The following is a 23130-nucleotide window of genomic DNA, read 5'->3' as shown; positions in this document are numbered from 1 at the left end:
ATTCAGCCTTTTAACAGACTGGCTATTTCTACTTATTCAGCTTTTGCCATGTTCCTCATTATTTACGGGTTCCTTTTTCTCTTGAATTGCTTTTCTTCGAGGTACTGGTTAAAATTCATGTGGTCTCAGCATTACCACGTTTTTCATTACAGCCTTATCAGTATTACCAATGTCTGCTTTTTTAATATTTTCTTATATTAAATAAATTTCTGTGATTGTAGCTTTTTCACACTATCTTCCCTTTTTCAGTGCCAGCAGCTCAAAACAATCTATTACTGCCAATAGAACTCAAAATTACTGTCTTTTAAAATGAGGTAGACTGCAGGAGGAAATCTTCATTTTTTGGATTACGGAAAATTTTTCATAAAATCAAAATTGTTTCCCATTTTGCAGAGCTGTGTCAGGCTCATTCATATGGGGATGCAGGAAGACAGAGACCTTGAAAACCCTCCCATCAACTGCTTTGATAACTTGGGGCTTTTTTGCCCCGAGATATTTTGGGATTCCCATTCTGCTTTCAATTCACACTGTTCCTCAATCCAAATAATCTCTCAAGTGTGGACAAGCCCCTCACTCCTCCAAGGTGAAACTGTTGGTGACCAGGAGGGCTGGGAGCATTTCCAAGGGCATGTGGACAGAGCTGTGAGGACTCTGCTGTGGCTCTGAGAGGCTGGGCAGGAGCAGGGGCTGGGAATTCCAGCCTGGAGGAGGGACATGAGCACCGAGCTGGAGATGCTGGAGCCTTCTAAACAAATGGGTTTGGTTTTGAAACTCCCTGGCAAGGAGTCAAGGACTAAAAAGAGCTTCCCAGAGCTGGACAACTTGCCTGAACATGTTGGTACTCAGGGACTGCTTTGGCTGCTGGAAGATTTGGAGGAGGAGGAGGAGGGAAGAGGCCTTTGTCTCAAGGGGTGATGGATGCACTGCTGACAATCAGCATTTCTGCTGCAACGTGCCACATCTCCTTGCAATGTCTCTGCAGCAACATCTCTAGGTTTTTTTGGTTTTCCATTCTGCCCTTGTGTCACCATTTAGGCTTCCCAAAGCTGCAGCAGTGGCAAGGTTTGCTGGGAGCAGTTTTCTAGCGGGATTCTGTTTCTCCACAGGAGGGAAGCACTTGGGTTGATTGTAGGTGGAGCTGATGGTTACACCTATGCCTGAGACAGTTGCCCAACACTTTCCCCTGTAAATCCCCTGTTTAATTAGTTTAACATTGCAAAACTTTGCCAACAAGGCAAAATTTCCATGCCATCTCCTTTAGAAGGCAACTGCTCTCCTCCCTCAATGCCAATGCAGAAGGGAGGCAAATACAGAGTTAAATTCTTCCCCCTGTCCAGTTTTGGGGGTTTGTGGAGTTAGATTGCTAGTGAATAGCCCATGAATATTTAACAAAGGAAGAAATTGTCAATTATCCTCATTTTTGCTAAGCATGGAAATCTAGCTGAAATGCTTACAAACTTGCCTGGAGAAGGATGCCTTCAATTAAGACCAGGAAAAGCTACAAAAATTCAATATATCTTGGTCATCTAATCAGTGGATTTGTCTTGCTGTGATCCTTTGGAGAACTCTTCCAGATCAGCTGCTCAGTCATGACAAAGGCCTGCATTGTCAGAAAATAATAATAATTTTAATTCCTGATTACTTTCTGTTTGTGGGGCTTTGCTTAAAAGCTGTAGCAGAAATATTTCTGTGCTTCATGTTGAGGCTTATAAGGTTGAGCAATCCAAGAGGGGTGGCTGAATTGGAGCTTACAGGTAAAAAAAATGTATTTCTGGGCAAATCAGGAAAACCTTATAAACATATTTGGAATGATACAAATTATCCTTTAGTCCTCAAGATTTGTACTCCCTAAAGATGGGTAAATGAAGGGGTGAAATAACATGTGGGTATGGCAAGACTGAACTGAGAAGAACCAAGAGACATCCTTGGATGCAGCTGTGCCCACCCCAAAACACTCCTCAGCCCCAAGGCGTGTGAGAAATCCCCCTGGGCATTTCATTAAATGTTTACACTTGTGCCAGAGCAAGGAAATTTGTGTCTGGTACATTGTCAGCACGTGGCGGATGGCCAGGAGCTGCCAGCCCATTTGGGGGTGAGTAACACTCCAGAATCAACAGCATGCAGCCAAAGCATTTGGGGATAGCCAGAGGCAGCTGTGCAGCAAAGGGGTGGTTCAGATTTCCTGAAGGTTTTTGGTTCAGATTTCCTGATGATTTTTGTTTCAGATTTTCCCCACTGCCCTTGCAGCCATTCCCTTGTTAAAGATGGATACAGATGTTAAAGAACATCTGCATTCACCTCTGATGAGCGAGCTGCAGAGTTAATCTGCTCTTCCCTCTGTTTGCTTTGCACTGAGAGCTGAATCAACAATAAGAAAAGATAATTTTGAGGATAAGAATTTGTGTCTCATCTCCCTCCTTCACTCCTACCATTCCATACTCGTACATGGCTCCGTGGACCATTTCTCTGTGGTTTTGAGGTGTCGCTGAGCTGCTGTGAGCGGCAGGGCGCGGAGGATGGCGATGGGATGAAGGAATTGGCACCCACAGGGATGCTGGCCTGTGGTTATGTAACCCCATAAACCCGCTTGCTTTCACATTGGCCCTCCTGTAGTTACAACATCTACAAGTAAATTTGCAGCTGGAGACCCCTGCCCTGATAAACCATCGGGAGACTGATGGAAAGAGGAGGCACTTTTCCACCTTTCTTTGGGAATGCCACATTTTCCTACAAAGTCACAGCGAGCAAGGTTTCCACTGTGGAATCACCTTCTGGTTCAAATGTCCTAAAAGTCCTACAAGTAAGAGCAGCAACAAGGCGATCATCCTCCCCGGGGGGACCCAAAATCCTCTGGGAGCTCACTCGGTGAGGGAGCCCCGGCGGCTGCCGGTACGGCCTCATCTGCATAGCCGCGCCCTCATTTGCATATCCCAAGCGCCATTGGCCAGCGGTCTCCCCAGCGGTGGCGCGGCCCGGGGCGGTCATTCTCGAAGCCTCATTAGCATTCGCCCCGCCTCCCAGCCTAGGGACTGCGAGCTGATTCGTCTTCTTGGCAACGGCGAGGCGGGCAGCGCTCTGCAATTGGTGGAGGTGTCTGTCAATCCGCCGCGGCCAGGGCCGCACTTCCGCCTCGGTGTCCGCGGTGCCGTCGCTGGAGCCGGTGCAGGTAACGCCGCGGGCCGGGCCCGGGGCCGCCGCGCTGCGCTCCGCGTTCCGCTACCCCCGGGCCTGCGCTCCCCTCGCCGGCCCCAGCGCCCCCACAGCCCCGCTCGGGCCCGTCTCGGGGGTCCCGTCCCGTCCTCAGCGGGCCGCGGGCCGCGCTGTCAGTGCGGCGGGGGCGGGCGGTGGAGCGGCTGCCCCAACGCTTCTCTCCCGTCCCGGCGGCCCGGGGGGCCTTGATCTGCCCGGGTGTTTCGGGGCGCTGCGGGCCGCAGGCCCGTGCTGCAGCGTGGGCAGCGCTGAGCTGAGGTGCTGAGCCGTGCCGGTGCTGTGATTCTACCCGGTGCTGAGCCGTGCCTGTGCAGAACCGTGCGCGGTCCTGTGAATCCTGCCCGGTGCTGAGCCGTGCCCGGTGCCTTGATTCCCTTCGGTGCCGTGATTCCCGCCGGTGCTGAGCCGTGCCCGGTGCCGTGATCCCGTCCCAGCGGAGCCGTGCCCGGTGCTGTGATTCCCCCCGGTGCCATGATCCCGTCCCGGCCGAGCCCTGCCCCGTCCCCCCCATCCCGGGGCTCTGCGGGACGTGGCTGTGCAGGGGCTGCGGGTCCGTGCGGCCCCGGAAGCCCCAGCCTTGGGATTTTTCTGATTTTCCCAGATTTTCCCGATTGCTTTTGCAGCTGGGTAGTTGAGCAAAGGAGGCTACGGCGCCCGGCTCCCCAGAGGAATGTGCTGGGCTCGGTTTCAGCACAGTGCGGAGCCTCAAGGGGCCTTTTAGGTCACAGCTGAAGCAGTTGGGGTTTATTTGGGGTTGGCTTTTTTTTAAATTTTGTTTTTCAGTTACCTACTCGATGTTTCTCTTACAGAGAAGGAGAAAAGCAAGATGGGAAAAATAGCAGGAAAAAGGGCTTTTTTTTAAATAACATGCCACCAGAACTTCTGCATGGTAATAAAGGTATAAGATACCATTTATTTAATTTGCTTATTGGTCATGTTTGTGCTCTCTGCGTGTTTGGATTCAGGACTTTTTTTGGAAGCAGTTTGTTACTGTGCAGCACTTGCAGGCCAGAATTTCAAATGTAGTTTCAAAATCACCTCCTGGCTTTTATGTGTGCAATAACTTTGTGTTTCCTCTCAGAAGTATCTGCCAAAGCCTGTTGAGTACAAGCAGATACTTCTTCCATTTACTGTGAATTTTCTCAGCTAAATTACATAGTCTTCATTTGAGATTCCAGGAAAGTAAAAAGGACACATGGTGGATCTGCAGTGTTGATTTGCACCACTCTTCTCACAGTGTTTCCTTTTCTAAAGCTTTGTGTGCAAGGGAAAACAAATTTGGTCTTTGCAGCTTAACATTCTGAAGTTCTATAGATCCACATTCATGTTGCCATCTGGGAGCAACCACATGTGTTATCACCTTAACAAACTTTACACCAGTGTGCTCAGGGACTTCTGAAACCTCAGGGCAGTTTCTGGAAGCAGTGACTTGGGTCATTTCCAAACATGAGGCGCTGTGCCGTGGGATGGGACCAGGAGAACTGGCTAAACTAGCATGGAAGCAAGAAATTCCAAGTGCTGATTTTCCCCCTGAATAACCCCTTGGGTTTTCAGTTACAGTAAACACAGCTTTTTCTTAAAATACTTGTGTAGCCATACACATGTTTGACCACATGACAGAAAGCTGAGGGCAGTCTGGGAGAGGATCAGCAGTGATTCTTGTTGTTGCTTTCCTGAACCAACAGCACTTCGTGATGAACTTGTAACTTCAGGAAGTCCTCAAAAGGAAATGCTGAGATGTCTGCTGTCCAGGAAAAAATATGGCATTTTCCCTCCAGAACTGGCTCTGCAGCCATGCCAAAATAATCTGAGAAACAAAAGGCAAAAGTTTGAGATAGAAAGTGGTGATTAGACAACAAACTCTGTGCCTAGAGGCAGTTAAGGACTAGATGGGCTAAAGGTTTCAGCTGATGCAATATTGAAAGGCAGTGTGGTTATTTGTTACCTGTTTGCTGACATCTTTTGGTAACTGATCACAGAAGATCGTTTCCACCCTTGGATGGTTTCTTTAAGTCACTTTTAGTACTGTTACTGCTTTCCATGAGGGGTACTTGCTGGCAGGTCTTATGACTGAAACTGGTATTTCTTTCAGTCTTTCTTCTTGTGAATTCTACTGTGTGAACTTCACATATGCTGACCTAGAACAAAGGTGGAAAGCTTTGCTTTCTGTTATCTTACTGTTGGCTGGAAAACGTCCCAATCAGGCTTTTTTTGCTTTGATAAGGCTATATTTTGAAATCACTGTTTGTAGTGCCACTCAGATAAATTTTTTTTTTTGCTGTTGTTTGAAAGCAAGATTAGCCTGCAAGCACGCTGAATTTTTAAGCAGATAATTTATTAGCTTTGATATTGGAAGTAGCTTGTCCTTGAACAAATGCAATGTTACATCATGCTGTTCATATATAGGCCTTCTGTTTACAAGGTGCCATTTTTCTAGTCCTTCACTCAGCATCAATTTTGTCACCTGTCTTATGGAAATATAAGAAATGTCTGTTATTTGACACCGTATGATGTTGTAAAATGATTATAGTCTCTTCTTTGTGAAGTAACTAAAATGTTTGGTTCTTACAATTCTTGGAAGAAATGCACAAAATGAGGCGTGCAAAGAATATGTGTTAAATTAGGAGTGCTCAAGAACTGGAGTGTTGTTGCTGAGCTTGCAAATATGCAGCTGATCACATGGGTATCTTCTCCAAGCTGAATAAATTGGAAAGTGGGAGCAAGGAACAAATTGGTCACTCTGTGTCTGCCACTTAGGAGATAAGGGACTTTGATGTTTTTGCTGTTGCAAAAAAAAATAGAGGTTATGCTTTATGGCAGATCTTAATTGGGTTTTATTATTTTATGGAATAGATCACCATAGAACTTGGAATTCCAGAATTCATTATCTCAATCCTTGCATCTTAATAATTACTGTGCAGACAAATGTATGATGATGTAATTATTTACTTTGTATCCTTAAAGGCTTGTAAAAGCAAGTTGCAGGAGAGAAACAAGCAATTAGATTGTGTCAAATGTGGCTTACCATAACTTTCAGTTATACTCTTTAAAAATGCATTGTAGATTCAGTACACAAAGATAGTGTCTTAATTTTCAGGATCAATAAGTTACAAGAATAGACTAAGCTTACTTAAACTTGATTTTTTTTTTTCTTTCCTTAAATACAGTTACAATTGGAAATTCATTTGCTGGTCTAGACAGATCATTTAGATTAATTCAGTTTATTTTATTATGCACATAATTTAATGAGACAGGTTTGTAGTAGATTGCAGCAGCTCTCCATTCAGAAAATGCAGAGGCTGCAGAGTGTTGTCTTCCTGGGCTTGTTTATCCATCTGCTGGGAGGGAGGGTTCACAAAAGGTGAATTGTCCCTGCAGCTGCAGAAGCAGAGCTGGACTTTTCAGTCTTGGCCCTCTTGGTTTTGTAGTCCCAAACTTGAACTGTCTCTGCTCTGTTGGGCATGTAATGGCTGTGCTTGGTGTTAGACCAAAGTGGTCTGTGCTGTTCCTGCTCCAGTCCTGTTCCTTTGCTGTGCTGGTCAGTTTGGGATGAGATAAAGGCTCTGGGATGCTGTGAACCTCTGGGGTGTTGCAAAGTTTGTGTGCTTAGGGTATTTGTCAAGAAATGTGTTTTCATGACTGAATAAATAACTTCATTATGTTTTTGCCCTTATGACTAAATATTTTTAGGGCTCCCAAAAGAGTTTGTTAGTAGGTCTCACAGTGTGTTGATTCTAGTGATAGTTACAGGCAGTGGAGATTGAAGGTGGTAAAGTGTGAGAATTCAGAGGTGTCTGTGGTTCACATCCCTCTTGTTCAGCTCACTAACTCACTAACCAGCTCCTCTGCTCCCTACAACATGTCAGGGCAGTCAGGTGGGATGAGAATCCCTTTAGTAGCTCTCAGTGATGAAACTGGTGTGTGTTAAGGCTGCAGAGAAATTCTCTCTCCAGCCTGTACCTAAGGGGCCCTTCAGCAGCCTGTGCTGACTGAAAGGAAAATTCTCCAGCAGAACAGAACTGCCCCGTGCATGGGTTGTTTCTGGGCTGTGCACTTGAACAATGAAACTCTTGAGTGGTTGTTTAATAGTGGAACAAAAATGTTACCCATCTTCAGAGGTGTAAATAACTTTGTTTACATTCTCTTGTTTTGTTTTAAACAAAGTGCCCTGCACATTTTGTTACCCAAGTGGGTTAATGTTGTTGAGCAGATAGCTGGGTGGGTTCTTTATTAAAACTGGACTCTAAATGGAGATATTTGTCCTGTCTTGAGGAGTCAAAAAGTTAATTTTGTTTAATTTTTAAGCAAACAGAGTAGCAACCTTATACTGGAATGCAGTAGGTATTTACTATAAATACAACTTTAAAGGAAATTCAATCACAGCATAAAATCTGACTTCCTAAAGCTTTTGCAAATTTGTGGTATCACCTTAAAACCCCCCTCAGAAATAGGCTGTTAGCTGTGTGCAGGTGCTCATGCTGTGGAATCTGTGTGTGTGAGGAGCTGGTGGTAGGCATAAAAATATGTTTTCTTCTCCTGTAGGGCTTTGCACTGGGTTAGTCACTGTCATCCTCCTGCTTTATTTGCAGTATAATTGCTGCAATAATTGTCTAAGAGTCTCTGTGACAATTATTTACAAAATGCTTTGTGCAGAGTGAATGTAAACCTGCATCTGCCTGGAGAGAATGAGTCCACAGAGACAGAGCTGCCTTTGAGGAGGAAGATCTATGAACTTACACATATAACTATTTTTGCTGTTCTAGGGGTTTTCTCCAGTGATATTTTATGCTGAAGCTGTCTTCATGTTCATCAGTGATCAATTTGCAGGGGTGGTTGCATTATGATGAGAAATACCCAAGCAGCCCTAATTTAATCTTCAAAGAAGTGTTCCTAAATGATTAATTATGTATCTACTGACACTTGTGTCCAAAGCCACTGTGCTTGGAGTTATTGATTACTTCCCACCTTCTCTCTTACCAGTAAGATAAAGCAGATCCTCAGGAAACAACTAAGAAATAACAAGTCTTACAATACAGTATTGAATGATTTATCTTTTTGAACAGTGTGGCTAGAAATGAGCTGATTTATCACTCCTGATCAAACCTAGCATTATGCATCATGCGTGGAGAGGTGTGCAGAACAGAATTTTGTCATTTTTTTACAGTCATGGGCCATGAAATAGTTTCCAAGGGAAGGTTACAGAGTCTGAAAAATGCTGTATCAGATGCTCTCAGGTGGGAAAATGTCTCTCATTTTGAGGTAGTGTTAAGAAAGGAGAACATTTGCAGAATTCTGTATGAATTTCAATGAAGTGTTTTGTATCAAAAAGTATTAATCTGCTGGAATCAAGTTTCTTTGATCTGTTAGATTTGAGGGAAGTTCTGCAAGCCAATATCCTTGGCTGTAGAACAGAATTTTTGGCTGAAGTGAAAGTGGGGAATACCCATTGATTCCATAGGTAATTGAGATTATTCTGGGAGGATTTTTTCTGTCCAGATTCATCTTTACAATTTTTATGTTAAATAAATAATGCTTCTGGTAGCAGCACTGGAGCTTTGGGCTGGGACAGTGATTAGTGTGTGGGACAGTTACTGTCATTTGTTCTGATGCAGAAACAAGTTTTGTGGCATTTGCTCCTTTGAAAGCCAGACTTGTAGTGTTTCAGTTGTCCCTTAATTCCTGTGAAGCATCACCAAAAATTGGTATTTCTGAGGGAACAGAAGGTGGTTCTGCCTGTCATAAATGGCTCAGCTCATTTGTTCAAAGCTAACCTTTCAGATGTTCAGTTTGTTGTCATCATTGTTTCAAGTGCTGGCACTGAACTGTCCCCAGGCCATTTAATAACTCCCAAGTACAAAAAAGCCTGTGGTAGGGACAGCTGCAATCTCCCAAGAAATGGAAAAGTGACAGTGGGCTGAGTGTTCAGCTGATCCTCCTCATTCAGCCTCTCTGCACTTTATTGAACATATTTGAGAAGGAAGTTGCCCTTCTCTTGCTGTGGTTGCAGAGAACTTTATCTTGCCAAGACATCTGGCAGATGGTATTACATTCAAACCTTGTACTAAGAAACAAATCTCACTTGGTAAAGAAAATCCTCTCCTGGGTTCTGCTGTCTGTGTGGCTGTTCTCTGGCTGAAGAGAATTTAGGTATGTAACAGTTAATCTAAATTGCCAATGAAATTTGCTTCTTGGCTAATTTTTGTGGATGTTTTAGATCCAGTGTTGCTGGTAACCTAATTTCATGAGTCAATTAAGATTCATCCTTGCTGAAGCTTTCATTCAGAGATGAAACACTGCAGTTTGATGTTTTCAGGAGATGTGTATGAATTAAACACACATGAATATTTATCTGTTAGTTCAAGTTATTTATTTCTGTCCCTTGAAGTACTACAGCTATGTTTTATTTCAGCTGGCAACTCAAGAGATGATGGGATTGGCTCTTATTCCAGCAGTCATGTTGTACACTGGGGGATTTTGTTTTCTTTTTTTCCCCATTTCTTATTTTTGCTGTTTTTATGAAGGATGTGGATGTTTGATCTTTTTTTGGCTCTTTGGGAGTCTCTTTCTGGATGGAAGGTACATCCTGAACCCAGGATGTCACAGAATCACAGAATGGTTTGGGTTGGGAGGGACCTTAAAGCTCATCTCATTCCATCTCCTGCCATGGGCAGGGACACCTTCCACTGTCCTAGGCTGCTCTAAGCCCCATCCAGCCTGGCCTTGGACACTGCCAGGGATCCAGGGACAGCCACAGCTTCTCTGGGCACCCCGTGCCAGGGCCTCAGCACCCTCACAGGGAAGGATTTCATTCTAATATAAAATATAAACCTGCCCTCTGTCAGTTTGAAAATTCATGTTCTCCCTTGTCCTTGTCGCATCAAAGTAATGAAAATGTTTTTCATGAGGAAGGTCCCAAGTGACTTTTTTTTCCTTCTTCCTTTTTCTTAATTACTTATGATTTTTCTCTTTTTATGTTAAGAAACTCAAATGATTTTAAAGTTTGCTGTGGAAATGCACACCCAACAAAACCTTGTTAGGCATGTGAAAAAGCTGATGAATGTGCTAGTTCAGGAATTCTTTGGTGGCACTCTCAATTCCAGGGTATTGAACTCCTACCACCCTACCTGCTCGTGCTGGTGAACCTCTGGGGTTATTTTAATGGCTGCTTATTGATTCTTTACTTGGTTTTACTTTACTTGCTTCTGGATTTCACAAGTAGATTCAATATCTGTGTAATGAATGGAACCAAGTGTTTTATATGTCATGTAGAGCTAGAACATGTACTTTCAAAGCAAAAAAAAAAAAAAATTTTTTTTAATTTAGCAGGGTGATGTTAGCAAAGCTTTCCATGATGCTGCATGATGAGAAATTTCATCTTGAGGTCTGGAGCAAAAAGGCACTGCAGCTGTCCCCAGCCAGCTTCAAACCTGAGCTTGCTGAGCCACATTCCAGCCCAGTGAGCCACTCATTGTAAATGCTGCTCTTTCTATAGAAATGTAAATGTTTCTTTAAGGAGGAGTAACTTTTGGCTATCCAGCTGGGTCTTTGTTGAGGATTAACCTGGAAGAACAAGTTAGGATAGAGGAACTAGTCAGTGAATTAACTTAGGGTAGTTACAGGTTTAAACTCTTACAGGGGTACAAGTTTTTGGGGTTCTTTAATTGATGTATAAGTTCCTAGGATCCAGGAGCATGGTTGAAATAAGTTGGTTGTTTTTGTTACTTTTCTCCTGAAAAATGAAATTTGAGAGGGAACAAGCCTACGAAGTGACAAATTTGAGGGATTACTAATTTCCCAAGATAAAGGCAGTGGGTTCCCACACACTGGATTTGGAGAGCAACCCTGAAGGTGGAATGTGCATCTCCTCTCAGAGAGATGCTCACATGCATGTCACAGAATGCCTGGAGCACATTAGGCAGTTTATAAAGTGATTTATAGAGTGATTTGCAAAGTCTTGCGCTTTTGTTGTCCTGGTTTTAAAAATAAGTTCAAGTGGGAGGAAATGGTTTAAAATAGGAATTGTGCAGAGTCTGGGACTGGTGTATTTCTGGAAGGGAATTTGTGTGCCTTCTACTGCTGGGGACTGTGACCTTGTAGGGGACACTGTGACCTGCAGAGAGCTTTGCATGCAGAGCGTGTTATTGGCAGCCACATCAACTGGGGCTTGTCACTGCCGAGTGACAGGTTCAGCTCTGTGCCTGACAGACCACTTTGTGTGACATTATTCACAACCACTTTGTTCTTCCTTGGTCATGGGCCCTGGCTGGGACTGTGGCTGGTGTGAATAGTTTGTTACACGCTCTGCATCAAGGCTGTGGGGGTCACTGGGAAAAGGGAGTTTGCTCCTGAGCTCCTCCTTGGACCTTTCTGGTGTTTAGGAGCTGCCCTTTCTGTTTGTTCCCTCTCCTGTGACAGACCTAGTTCTGGAAGGCAGGAATTCTGGAATTCTGAGTCATCCCTCCCCTCTGTAGAACCTATTTCAAGGTGTGCTGTGGATGTGTTCCTGCAGTTTTTACTTCAGCTGTGTACTTTGTTTTGTCCTTTCCATTTGCAAAATCCTCATGTCCTTTAAGAAAGGGGCTGTCCATGGTCATCAGTCAGGAATGTGTGATCCTCTCTGATGAACTATGAGAATTTAAAGGAGTTTTAATGGTTATCACAGAGTCATAGGATGGTGTGGGTTGGCAAGGGCCTTAAAGATCATCTCATTCCATCCCCGGCCGTGGAACATAATAAATTAGTTCGTACCAATCCATAGCCTTTAAATATGAGGAAGTAGATAAGCTTTGTTGCTTATCCTGTTAACCACAAAATCCATCCTGGTTGTGGCCAGGGGTGTGTTCTTATCATTAAATGAGGATTTTCCAGTTCTCTTAAGGTGCCTGTACTTGCAGCTTTTCCCTGTTTTTGATAAGATGGTTTGGAGAGTGCATCTGGGCTGAGATCCCTGGGAAAAGCACATTTCTGGGTGTCTCTCTTGGGCACCCAGGCCCAGCCCCTTGGCCCTGCCTGGAAAGTGAAGCCCACTAAGATAATTTTAGCCTGTAAAGCAGCAAACTCAACTGCTGAAAGTGTTCTCTCAACAAGTGGAGTCTGTGTGGAAACCTGTTTGTTACATTCCTGTTGATTACTGTGTATGCAGGAAAATGTCCAAACAGACTTTGTGTTTCTTCAGCTCTGTAGGACTGAAAGGTGAGACCATGACAGGATATTTATGCTGTATGGAAGGTTTTCCAGGAGAGCAGCTGGGCCTGAGCTCCTGAAGGTCTGTCTGACACAGGAGTGGTGCAGCCTTCTTTCAATGGCAATTTTGATAAAAGCTGCTAACCACCCTCGCTGGTGTGCAGGTGAATTCTTCTGGGAACATCAGGGAATGGAAGAGGAAATCCAGATTACAGATGCTGAATATGAAGCCACTAGGATGTTTCTGTCTTCTGGTAGTTCAGCCTAGTTAAAATTAACTTTTGCTGTTGCTCTTAGTAGGAGAGCAGGATTTAATCCCATTTTTTTGGCTCATGAAAGCTGAATGCTGTTATCACTGTGTTCAGCTACATGCAAATTCATGTTAATCTCTGCTGTATAAAAGAACTGAATGTAAAAGAAGTGATGCAAGTGGGAAGTTATTTATAGTGTAACTCAGCAAAATATATTATTTTTTCTTTTTAAAAATGTTCCTAACACCTTAGGACAATTTGTGACTAATTATTTAAAGTGATTTCAATGAATATTTTGTATATAATTTACAGACATATGATTGAACTTTCAAATAGCAGGGAGCTTCAGGTGTGGTGTGAGGTAGATGTCAGGAGAGCACAAGAAAACTTTGCTTTTCATTTGTCTCTGATTCTGGTCACTTCATTTGTACTTGGTGAGTGTTTTTATAGGAAAGCTTTGTTGTCTCTGCAGAGAAACTGCACACTGTGGGATGTAGTTCCACTTCACAAGGCCTTTTGTAATGCAATTATTATTGTGCAGGAGAGGGGAGAGGAGAAACTGGCATTCATCTGTACGACCTTATTTATTCTAAGGCTCTTAATGATACTTGACAGTTTCATAAGTCATAATTTTTATTTCATAATGCCTTCTATACAAGACTAAGCAGAAGAAAGGAAGATGCAAGAAAATATGAAGAAAATAATGTAGTTGTAGTCCTGATCATGAGAGGGCTGTGTCTTGTACATATGTAAGTTTCCTTCTGGAAATATTGGCAGCTGTTTTGCTAGAAGGATGCAATGCTTGCAGACAGTTGCAAGCATAAATGTCTTGCATCTTCAAAAGTACTTGGAGGGTGAGGACTTTTAAATATGATATTGCTGGTGCAGAGATTGATATAAAATCCTATAGTAGCAAGGAGATGGGAGGTTCCTAAGGGAAAAGTGACAAACTGAAATAGCTATCCTTGAAAGAGACATAAACCACTTCAAGGCAAACAATAAATTCATTAACTCAGATGAGTCCCATAATGGGCTGGTTTAACTCCTCCCTCTGAGTGGACAGTTAGAAGAACTGTGTGTATGTGAGACATTCAAACAGCTTTTGTTCTGGGCAGTGAGGGGAAAAAGACTTGAAACACAGTCTGGTTTCTTGCAGAGAAAAAGAAGGAATTGGCTTCAAACACGGTGCACTCTTCTCCTAGGAGCAGAGTGCACTTCTGGCTTTGTTTCTCTTAATTGGAATGGGATTGTGCAATTATAATTACTCTAGAGAAACTACTGTCACAAAAGCAGTGGAATCTTTGGGATCAGAAAAAATTGAGACTGACAGATTGAGGTTGTTTTGGAGGAGATATTGATAGCATTGCTATGCTGTCATTTATTGCTGTGCACTTGGCTCATGGTTGGAACCTGGTGAACATTTGTAAGAATGAAAATGAAATTTTCCCATTCTTCTCCTTAAACTAAAATTGGGTGAGGTACAAATATTTGCATTATACCATTGTCAACCATCTGGAAAAAACCTAATTTAGTCCATCCATAAAGTAGAGCTGGAATGCTACATAAATCTGCAAGTTATTTGCAGAGTGTGTGGTTCTACTGAGGAAAAGTTTGTTGGTTCTTTACATTCCTTCTGGAGGGAAAAATCTCCAGTTTTCTCTTGGAGAGTGCACAGCAGTAGCCTGACAAAACTTCTCTCAGGGTCACTACATATTGGCTGCCTGATGTAGAGTCAGGCCCAGCATTTTTATGCAGTGGTCAGACTTTGAGATACCAAGGTTCTTTCTTGTTCTCAGCTATCTTGCTTAAAGATGCAGTAAGGCTTATCCTCTTGCTAAGGAGAATTTTTGGTTTGCCAGCTGGCTTTTTCTTCTGTCAGTTCTCTGCTCCTTCTAGCTGTACTTGCCTGAAATTTAACTTGCTGTAAATAAGATACATTTTACAGGAATGTGTATGAAGTATTTATACAGAGAGAAGTGTGACAGTAGATCAGCTGTTCTTGTGGCAGGTAGTAGTTGTCTTCAAAATTACTGTGGTTATCAAAGAAAGCTGTTTACTTATGAATGCAGAAATCCATCTTTTGCACAGGAAGAAACAGGAAAATTAGTGTTTGTCAAGTGTGAGCGTTTGTACACAGGAGAAATGTGGAAGCTGCTAATTCTGTTTCCCTGTCTTGTCAAATAGATCATCTAAAGCAGCTGGATATTTGCAAAAGGAGACCCTGACAGCATCCAGATACTTTAAATCAAGTTCAAGGATGCATTAGAGAGAGCTGCAGTGGCTGCACCAGATTTCACCCTGAAGGATGAACAGTGAAGAAGAGTTTTATGATGCCGTTACGGGTGAGTGGTGGGCACGGTGCCAAGGGGATAAAACCCCTATAAATTGCATTCTGTGTGTGGTGGGGGGATGGTAATATATGGCTGTTAATAATAAAAGTGAACTTGGGTTGGTAAAACTTGTAGTGCTGTCTTCTGAAAAGTAGAAGAGGAAAATTGTAGCTCATGTTCAGGCTTGAAAATGAGGGGGTTTTTGTTAAAGCTTAATGCCAGTTATTATTTCATCACTATAACAGTCCTTTAGTGGCCAGGTCTTGCTTTTATTTTCTGTGAAAATCAATTTAATAACAGCTTGAGAAGCAGACCCTTTGAAAGGTGAAGTATTTCCTGTGGGTTGTTTTTATTGTTATTGTATTCATTTTTTTTTTATTTTAATGGAAAACTTATCCTAAAGAATTGAAGTAGAAAATGTTTTTCTAGTCAGAAACAAATTGCTGTAAAAGTATGTTTTCAAGATAGGGAGCCAAAAGTCTTTGCAATCCTATTTTCTCTAAAAAAGCAAACATGAATCACTTCACACTTGAGCAGTTTATCAAATGGTACTTTGCTTTCAACTAATGAGGATGAATAGTTATTTATAAGAGCTTTAGATGGCTTTAGTGGTGAAATAAAATGCTTGAAGTATTTTAATAAAGAAAAAGGAAATCCTCTTAAAGATTTCAAACAATTTTAAAGATTTCCACTGAAATGTCTCTCAAGAAATCCTGTAGCAGAGGTGAAATGAGAAATAATGAGTGTACAGTAGTTAATGCAAAATCACAGGGATGGAAAGAGAATAATGGTAAGTGTGAAAGCTGCAGGAATGGAAGCAGCATGGTAGATAGAAGTGGGTAAGGTAGACAGACATGGTTGGTTGGAAATTCATGTGAGGAGTAAACAGAGGGGGTTGGGTGAAGCAGTGTGACTGGCAGCAGACTGTACAGGACTTGTCACAATTATGTCACAGAGGAGAGAGGAAATTTGGTTTGCATTCATGCCAGCTGGGAGTGATGGGGACTAGTACTCCAAATTCATCTGTAAAAGCAAACCATTGTACCATTAAAATCTTTCTGTGTTTCATTAATAATGGTGAGCTCAGGTTCACTGCCATAAATGAACTAGATTTTTTTTCCACTGGAAAAGGTGTGAAAAGAGATGTACCTCTAAAGATGAGGTCTGTGTTGTTGGTGATGCATTCCTTTGTCCCTTGCTGCAGAACTGCACAGCCCTTGGTGTTTGACTCATCTGCATTTAGACACTGGTTTTGTCCTCTCTCCTTTTCCTCCTCTTGTTCTCCCCTACCTCAAAAGGTTGATTCGCCCTGCAAGTGCTCCAGGTGGTGGTGCCTGAGCTGTTGTACCTGAGCTGTTCTTGTACCTGCAGTCTTGGCTGACTGTGCTCAGGGCTGGGGTGTTGGGTATCAGTTCTGTGGGCACTCCTTTTTGCATCCTCATCTTATTCTTCCACAGGGAAGTGCTGGCAAGAGATAAGTTTTTACATCTATATATATGTTATATGTGTTTCTTGGAGCCTGGTACTTGGTTTAAGAGGAGTGCTAGGTTTGGAATACTTGCTTCAGATTTGTTCTCCCTCAGGACTGTCTGTCTTTAAGGACAGGTGCTCAATGCCTTTCTCCAGCTGGGTGCTTTAGGAGATGCTGACAGTTTGATGAGTTATTTGCACAGACCTAGTGAGGTCAGACCTAGTTCTTTGTGGCTGTGTCTTGTCCAGGTCATTCAGAAATGTGACACCAAGAACCACTGTAAATGGGCCTCTCTGCATTCATGTTCCCTGGCTGCTGATGTCTGTGGTAACTCTCTGCTCCTGTTAACACTGTGGATCTTTCATGTGGTGCTTTAGTGAATTTTTTGGGTGTTAATGGGTCCTGGTAGTGCCTGCCAGTCTCTGAGTTTTTTAATGGTCTGGACATGGCAGGTGTAGGTGCAGTACTCCTAGGAGATCAAGTCCACAATCACAATCCTTTCTGAGCCAAGGTGAGCTTCCACGTTTCCCAGTGAAAACTTCAGGATCTGAGGTTTGAAATTTTGATTAAAAAAAATTAAATTCCCTTGGCAGGCTCCTCAGTCTGCTCTTTCCAAGGATGCTGTCCTTGTTTTTAGGTCAGATCAGCAGAAGGGCAGAAGCTGCTTTCAGATGTGCTTAATCTGCTCAAAGTCTAGGTCTCGGATGTGGCTGCCAGGAACCAGCACGTTTTCCAGCTGTGTTTTAGTGTTGAGATGAAAACAGTGTGTGCACCATACTTTTCTCTTGCTGCATGCTGGGCCCTGGTTTCTCCAGAAGGAGCTGTGGTGTGTTCCCAAAGTTCACTTATTTTAGGAATTGGGTGCTGGGGTTTGTTTCCTGTAGGGAGTAAACCAGGCTTTAGGGCATTTGAACTCTGTGGGAGTTTCCTGCCTCCTTTAAGGTAGTATGGACTCACTCCTTGAGGAAATCCCAGCTTTTCCATAGTTATTAATTAATGACATCCACTTGTAGAATACGAATGTCTCCTAAGGAGACCCCTGATTTTTATAGTGCTGGATTTAACTCCTTGGCTGAGGAGTTTCCTGTTTCTGACACTGTCCCCATCTCATCCAAAAGACATGGTCATGGGAGGGAATTGTGTGCTGTGTGCTTGGGAATCATCCTCCTGGTACATGGTTTGTCCCTGACTGGATGATGATGGCACTTGGGAAGGTGCAGCATGGACTGGGGTGTTGATGAATCAAGGGGATGCATGAGTTGGTGACAAAGTTTCCACGGGGAGAAGTTTCTTTGCAGTCAGAGGTTATTAGCATTGCTGACACTTGACAGCCTTACCTGGTGAATGAATACTCCCCTAGGGAATGTTACCTGTGATCCCACTTAATTCCAGACATCACAGCTGCCAAGAATCTGCTTTTTCTCACATTCCAGTGGCCACCCTCTCTGAGGCTGGATCCAGATAAAAGTGGTCAATCCTTAGATGAATTTCAGATTCTTTGAATTTTTCTGTGACACAAGGAGCATATAGCTGTGATCTCTGTCACCTTGGGTGTGTTAATGCCATCACAGACTTTGCAAAGACTGTGTGCCATCAGGGACTTCTTTTGAGCTGTATCCTTCATTAATATTGTCAGGTATCTTTTTGCCAGTGTTTTGTGGAAGTGTTGCCACAAAGCAGAAGAATGCTTGGCTGTTTACCAGGGTAATTTATTTTTGAGAACACAAATAACTTAATTTTGCTTTTTTAAATATTAGCCTGCAGTTCCACAGAAATGTGTTCTGTGCCCATGAGGCTCAGCTGGTTCATCCAGCCAGGTGTATTTGTGAGGTTGTTGTTGCTTTCACGTGGGGAGGAGGAAGTGAGGTTATCTGCCAAACTGATACATTTTCCTTCTGTCTGGATCAGACTGAATCAGTGGCTGTGTAAGAATTGCTGATGTTGTGAAAGGCCAAGCTGCCTCCATCAGCTACAGCTTGTGACAATGGACTTTTTTTGGAAAGCGGAGAATGGTTAGTTTCTGGCAAAGAAAAACAATACCTCTTGCTCCACTTGCTGTCTGCACTTCCAGCATGTTTATCCCTATTCCTTATGCCTTTTTTAGGTCTGAGGGCTCTCAGTACCAAGGTGTTTTGATTCCCTTTCTGCCTTGGCTGACAATTAATTATTGCTCAGGGAAGTTGCTGAGTGTCCAAAGGGGAGGGCTGCTGTCCCTGTCCATGACTCAGAAGCAGGGCCTCTGCTGCCTTGGCTCATGGGCAGCACACTCTGAGTGGACTTGCTTCATTTGCAGGATGTGGAAGAGGAAGGCTAAAAGAACTAAAGTTACTGGCAAGTCACTTTTCTTTAAGCTCTTGAAATAGATTTATGTTGGCACCCAACTTATGTATTTTACTTTGAAAGTTAAAGACTTTTAAAAAGCTTTTGTTTCACTGTTAATACATTGAAGTGGGACTTCTGATTAAGCTAACTGTTGACATTGTATTTCTGCCTCTGGTCTCCTATTCTCCTTTTAAATCTCCATTTTTATCCTCACTCCCAGTGGCTTTTCAGTATGAAAACTGTCCTGTAAGTAACTCTAACCTACTCAGTTTCTCAAGTTCAAAGCTTTATTGGCAGTTGGTGTAAGGCTCTTTTTGCAACTTAGAAAAACTACAACAAATCACTTCTGTTTTTCTTCCAGATCTACTTCCTCTGCATAAAAGTTCTTAGTAGAGCTGTAATACCTAGAACTTCATTGAGAAGCATCTTCCTAAGCTTTCTTAATGGGCTTGTAGTGGATAAGTCATGTGATGCTAAGGTGGAAAGTGCAGCTGAAAGTCTGTGATTATCTGGCTGTGTACCATAGTGGTTTTGGTTTGGTGTTTTTTTAAAGTAATTAGGTGGAAGTGCAGCCCAATAAAAGCAGACTTACCCTTCTGATGTACTTCCTTTTCTGGAGCAGGGATTTAATTTTTGTTGTTTGTCTGGAAGACGCTCATTTGAATTGACATTTATTTACTTACCAATGACGTGTTGTTGTCCATAAATAATATACATACTTGAATCTAAATTCCTCTTGTGCTTTACAGGAACAGGACAAAACAATTCTGAATCATAGGAAACAAACACTAATGTGGATAACACAATGACCATTTGATAGGATTTGCAGGGTTTCAGGTGCAATATAAAAACTGAAATCACAGTAACATTAACCAGAACTATTCCCCCTATAAGCCAGTGGACTATTCCTGTTGTGAAGCTTTACTTTTACATTTAGGTGTGTTAATCTCACTGAAGTGATGCTGTTCCTTGTTGTTGTGTGATCTTGATCAGATTTTTGGGTGAGGGCATTGTACCAAACAGCTTTTTTTTTTTTTTTTTTTCAACTAATAGTTAAGCTAATAAGTTATTTTGCTGCGTGCACTGTAACAGGTTCCAAAAAAACTAATATATGGTTTAAAATACTATTTTAAAATCAGAAGTATTTTGTTGCGAGTTGACTGAAGGTTTTTTTAAGACAGGTGTTTCAGGGTAGTCCTCATTTTAATGACCTGAATCTATATGTGACTGTCATGCTTCCCAGTTGAGTACTAAGAGTGCCAAGGAGTGGTTATTGCTGTGTAATTACATTCTTGTGACATCAAAACGTAGGAGACAGGACAAGACATGACATCACCCATTACACCTACTGTTTACCAAAGAAGATCTTATCACTGGGGCTTCCTGGTGCAGTTCTGGATGTTATTGCCATGGTCTTGATCCCTGAAAAAAGTGCAGCTTTTTGTTTCTGGAATGTGTGCCTTGCATGAATTCCTCTAATACAGCAAAAGCAGCCATTGGAGGGGTTAAAATAAAGTTGAAGTACTGCTTTCTGAAAAAGTTAATGGCAGAAGACAGAGCATTTCAGTCTATATGAAATTGAAGGAAAACTACATAACTGAAACAAATTATTGTAATTACAGTGCAGCTCTGGAAAAAAGAAAATGCAGCTAATCTGATTAGGTGCTACTCGAGAACTTTTATGATTCTAAATTACTGTTATATTCAGCAGCGTGAAAAATGATAATTCATGATTCTAATGCAATAGTTGGCTCATAATACTCCTGGAAATTAAGTCACTTAATAAGGATTTTCACTCTGATACTCTTTGAAATAAACTAACCAAGTCTAAGTGTACTTCAGGTGTGACATTTGCAAAATGTGAGTGGCGCTCCGTGGCATGGTAAGGCTCCTAAGAAAACTGTTGCATTTTGGTTTTTATACAGGCTTTGATTCTGACAATTCTTCAGGAGACTTTTCAGAAGCAAATCATAAAGGTCCAGAAATGCTTGATCTAGAGCCACACCAAAGCAATAGGACTGAAAAGCATAACGGAGAAGCAGAGATACAAGAAAATGGGATTAAGAGACACAGGTAAAGAGAGAGAGCTGCAGAGAAGATGGGAGTGGAGCATGTGCTGGCTCACACCTTCTGGGGCATTGCTGTTCTCGTGGGAGATCACCACTCTCTGGGGTTTCATTTCATGTGTCTGCTTCCTGTGCCAAGTCTGGTGATGCTTTGCTTCCTTTTTAAGTTGCTTCAATAGAAAAGAAAATGGCTTGTTGTTTAGTGGGCTGATAATGACAGTTGGATTTTTTTTTCCCCATTATAGGACATCATTACCTGCGCCAATGTTTTCTAGGAGTGATTTTAGTGTGTGGAGCATATTAAAAAAATGCATTGGACTGGTAAGTTAGCTTGAATGAAGCATCTGTGTAAGGTCTCCTAATGTCAGATGATTAATTGTATTGCTCAAACTTCAAGACACAAAGTAACGTATGGTGCATTTTCCTTTTTTTACTAGGAAACAGCAACTCCCAAAATCTCAACATTTATTTATTAACAGTACTATTTCCATATCTTCTTTAGGTGTTAGAGTATGTAGATTGGCATTTCTGAAGCTGTCCTTTAAGAACTAGACCTATGAAGCCATTAAAATAGAATCAAATGTTTGATTGACACAATGCTCTCTTACCTGCTCTTTCTTTTTTATTCTTTACTCAGCAAAAGGTGATTTAGGACTTTATTTTATTAATTCATGTCATCTAGGAGATACAGTTGTTCTCTCAAAACTCCTTTTGGTGGGATGAGTGACCTATCTACTCAAACCTTTGCTTGGACCAAATCAGTTGAAGTTAGTTAAGGTTAACATTTTTCTTCCCTTGCCTGTGCCAAGGTGAGGAAAATGTTGCATTAACTTCATCTGGTGGCATTCTGCTTTCTGCCAAATTTTAAGCACTTACATAGATGTTTTAATGCTCCTGAGTGCCACTTTAATTAAACAGCCAAATTTGCAGGGTGTAGTAAAAGACCTGGGGAGTTGGAAATCTCTGTGTGAACTTTGTGTCTGTTTTTATCCATAGAGGGAACCAGAAACGGTCTGACACAAATAACAGGCTGCTTAAATGAACCACTAAAATCTGTTAGAGCAATTCAAGTGCTATTCTTTATGTAAATGTTCCTTTCAAAAAATAATTTGTGGTTGCTGCAGTGAAATAGATAGATTTTATGCAAATAAGCATGTGAGGTTTTCCAAGGAGTGTGTGGCACTTCAGTATCAGCACGGAGCTGGTTGGCACATTATTGCTGCTACCCAGGGAAATTTTAACCTCTTCTGCTTTACACAGAGCACAGCAGAGAAAGTAACATTCTCTGTGAATTCATTAGGTGAGCTGGATCAATGTTTTAAGTGGTTATTTCAGATTGCAAGTAGGGTTCTGCAGTGCTTCCAGCCCCTTTCAGCTGTAGCACTTGGAGGTCTGCATCAGGCTTGCCAAATATCCTTTGAGGAATACTATAAATAAACTCACCCACAACTTTTTTCCAAAATTTTTGTTGTTGCCAGTTGTTTACTTAGTGTTGTGTCTAAGAAATCAACCTGCCCTTTGGTTATGTAGGAGCTGTCCAAGATTACAATGCCCATTGTCTTCAACGAGCCCTTGAGTTTCCTTCAAAGGATAACAGAATATATGGAGCATATATACCTCATCAATAAGGCTTGTAGTCACACAGATCCCCTGGAAAGAATGCAGGTAAGAAACCCCACCACTTTCTGGGTAATTCACAAGTTTTTTTTCTCCCAGTCTTTGATTTTAAGACAGTTTCTCATTTGAGTGTTTCTGTTTCTCAGGGGATACAGTAAGAATGCCCAGTTTGTCTGTCTAGATGAGTTTTTTCTTTCATAGTGGCTGTGTCAAATATTTGTGACACTTTGACCCTTCATGCATGCAGAGTTTAAAAGTAAAGTGCCACAACTGACTATGCCCAAGGATCTCAACTCATTTCTTTAACTGTGACTTTTGTGGTTTTATGTGTTGTAAGGTGAAATCTTGGCTTTATGCGATTCTAAATTGGTTTGTTGAGTGACCTCATGATTTTGAAGTTCCTGGATGAAAAATTGTTGTGATAGGGACAAATTTACCACCATTTTCTTCTCTAAAACTGGTTGGTTTTGGGATTGTTATTGGATTTTCTTCTCCCAAACTGCTTGCTATTGCCTTGGTCTCAGACCAAGGCAGTGAATATGGTGACACCTGTGTGCATCAGGTTATGCTGGTGTTGCTCACAGCTCTGGTTTTACTGAAGTGCAGTGGAGGGTTTATCTTGGCTCCTGTGTTTGTGTGGTCCAAACCTCCATTTCCCAGCCTGCAGGAGCTCCTCAGTG

General features: G+C 42.2%; 1 protein-coding gene across 3 annotated transcripts in view; it reads left to right on the top strand.

The window, feature by feature from the left end:
• Positions 1–3024: 3024 nt before the first annotated feature.
• The window catches only part of OSBPL2 (oxysterol binding protein like 2), a 33204-nt gene continuing 13098 nt past the window's right edge, over positions 3025–23130 (top strand). The window contains exons 1-6 of one of the 3 annotated variants that reach the window (XM_059862392.1): positions 3025–3166; positions 4020–4108; positions 14829–14986; positions 20693–20840; positions 21079–21154; positions 22364–22498. In XM_059862392.1, coding sequence (XP_059718375.1) covers positions 14950–14986; positions 20693–20840; positions 21079–21154; positions 22364–22498 — 396 coding nt within the window. In that variant the 5' untranslated portion in view covers positions 3025–3166; positions 4020–4108; positions 14829–14949. The remainder of the gene's footprint in view (positions 3167–4019; positions 4109–14828; positions 14987–20692; positions 20841–21078; positions 21155–22363; positions 22499–23130) is intronic. The other 2 variants (XM_059862390.1, XM_059862391.1) reach the window with 2 other exon arrangements.

Source organism: Haemorhous mexicanus, chromosome 18, assembly GCF_027477595.1.
Source record: "Haemorhous mexicanus isolate bHaeMex1 chromosome 18, bHaeMex1.pri, whole genome shotgun sequence".
Lineage (NCBI taxonomy): Eukaryota > Metazoa > Chordata > Aves > Passeriformes > Fringillidae > Haemorhous > Haemorhous mexicanus.
This window is presented reverse-complemented; position numbering and strand designations above follow the sequence as displayed.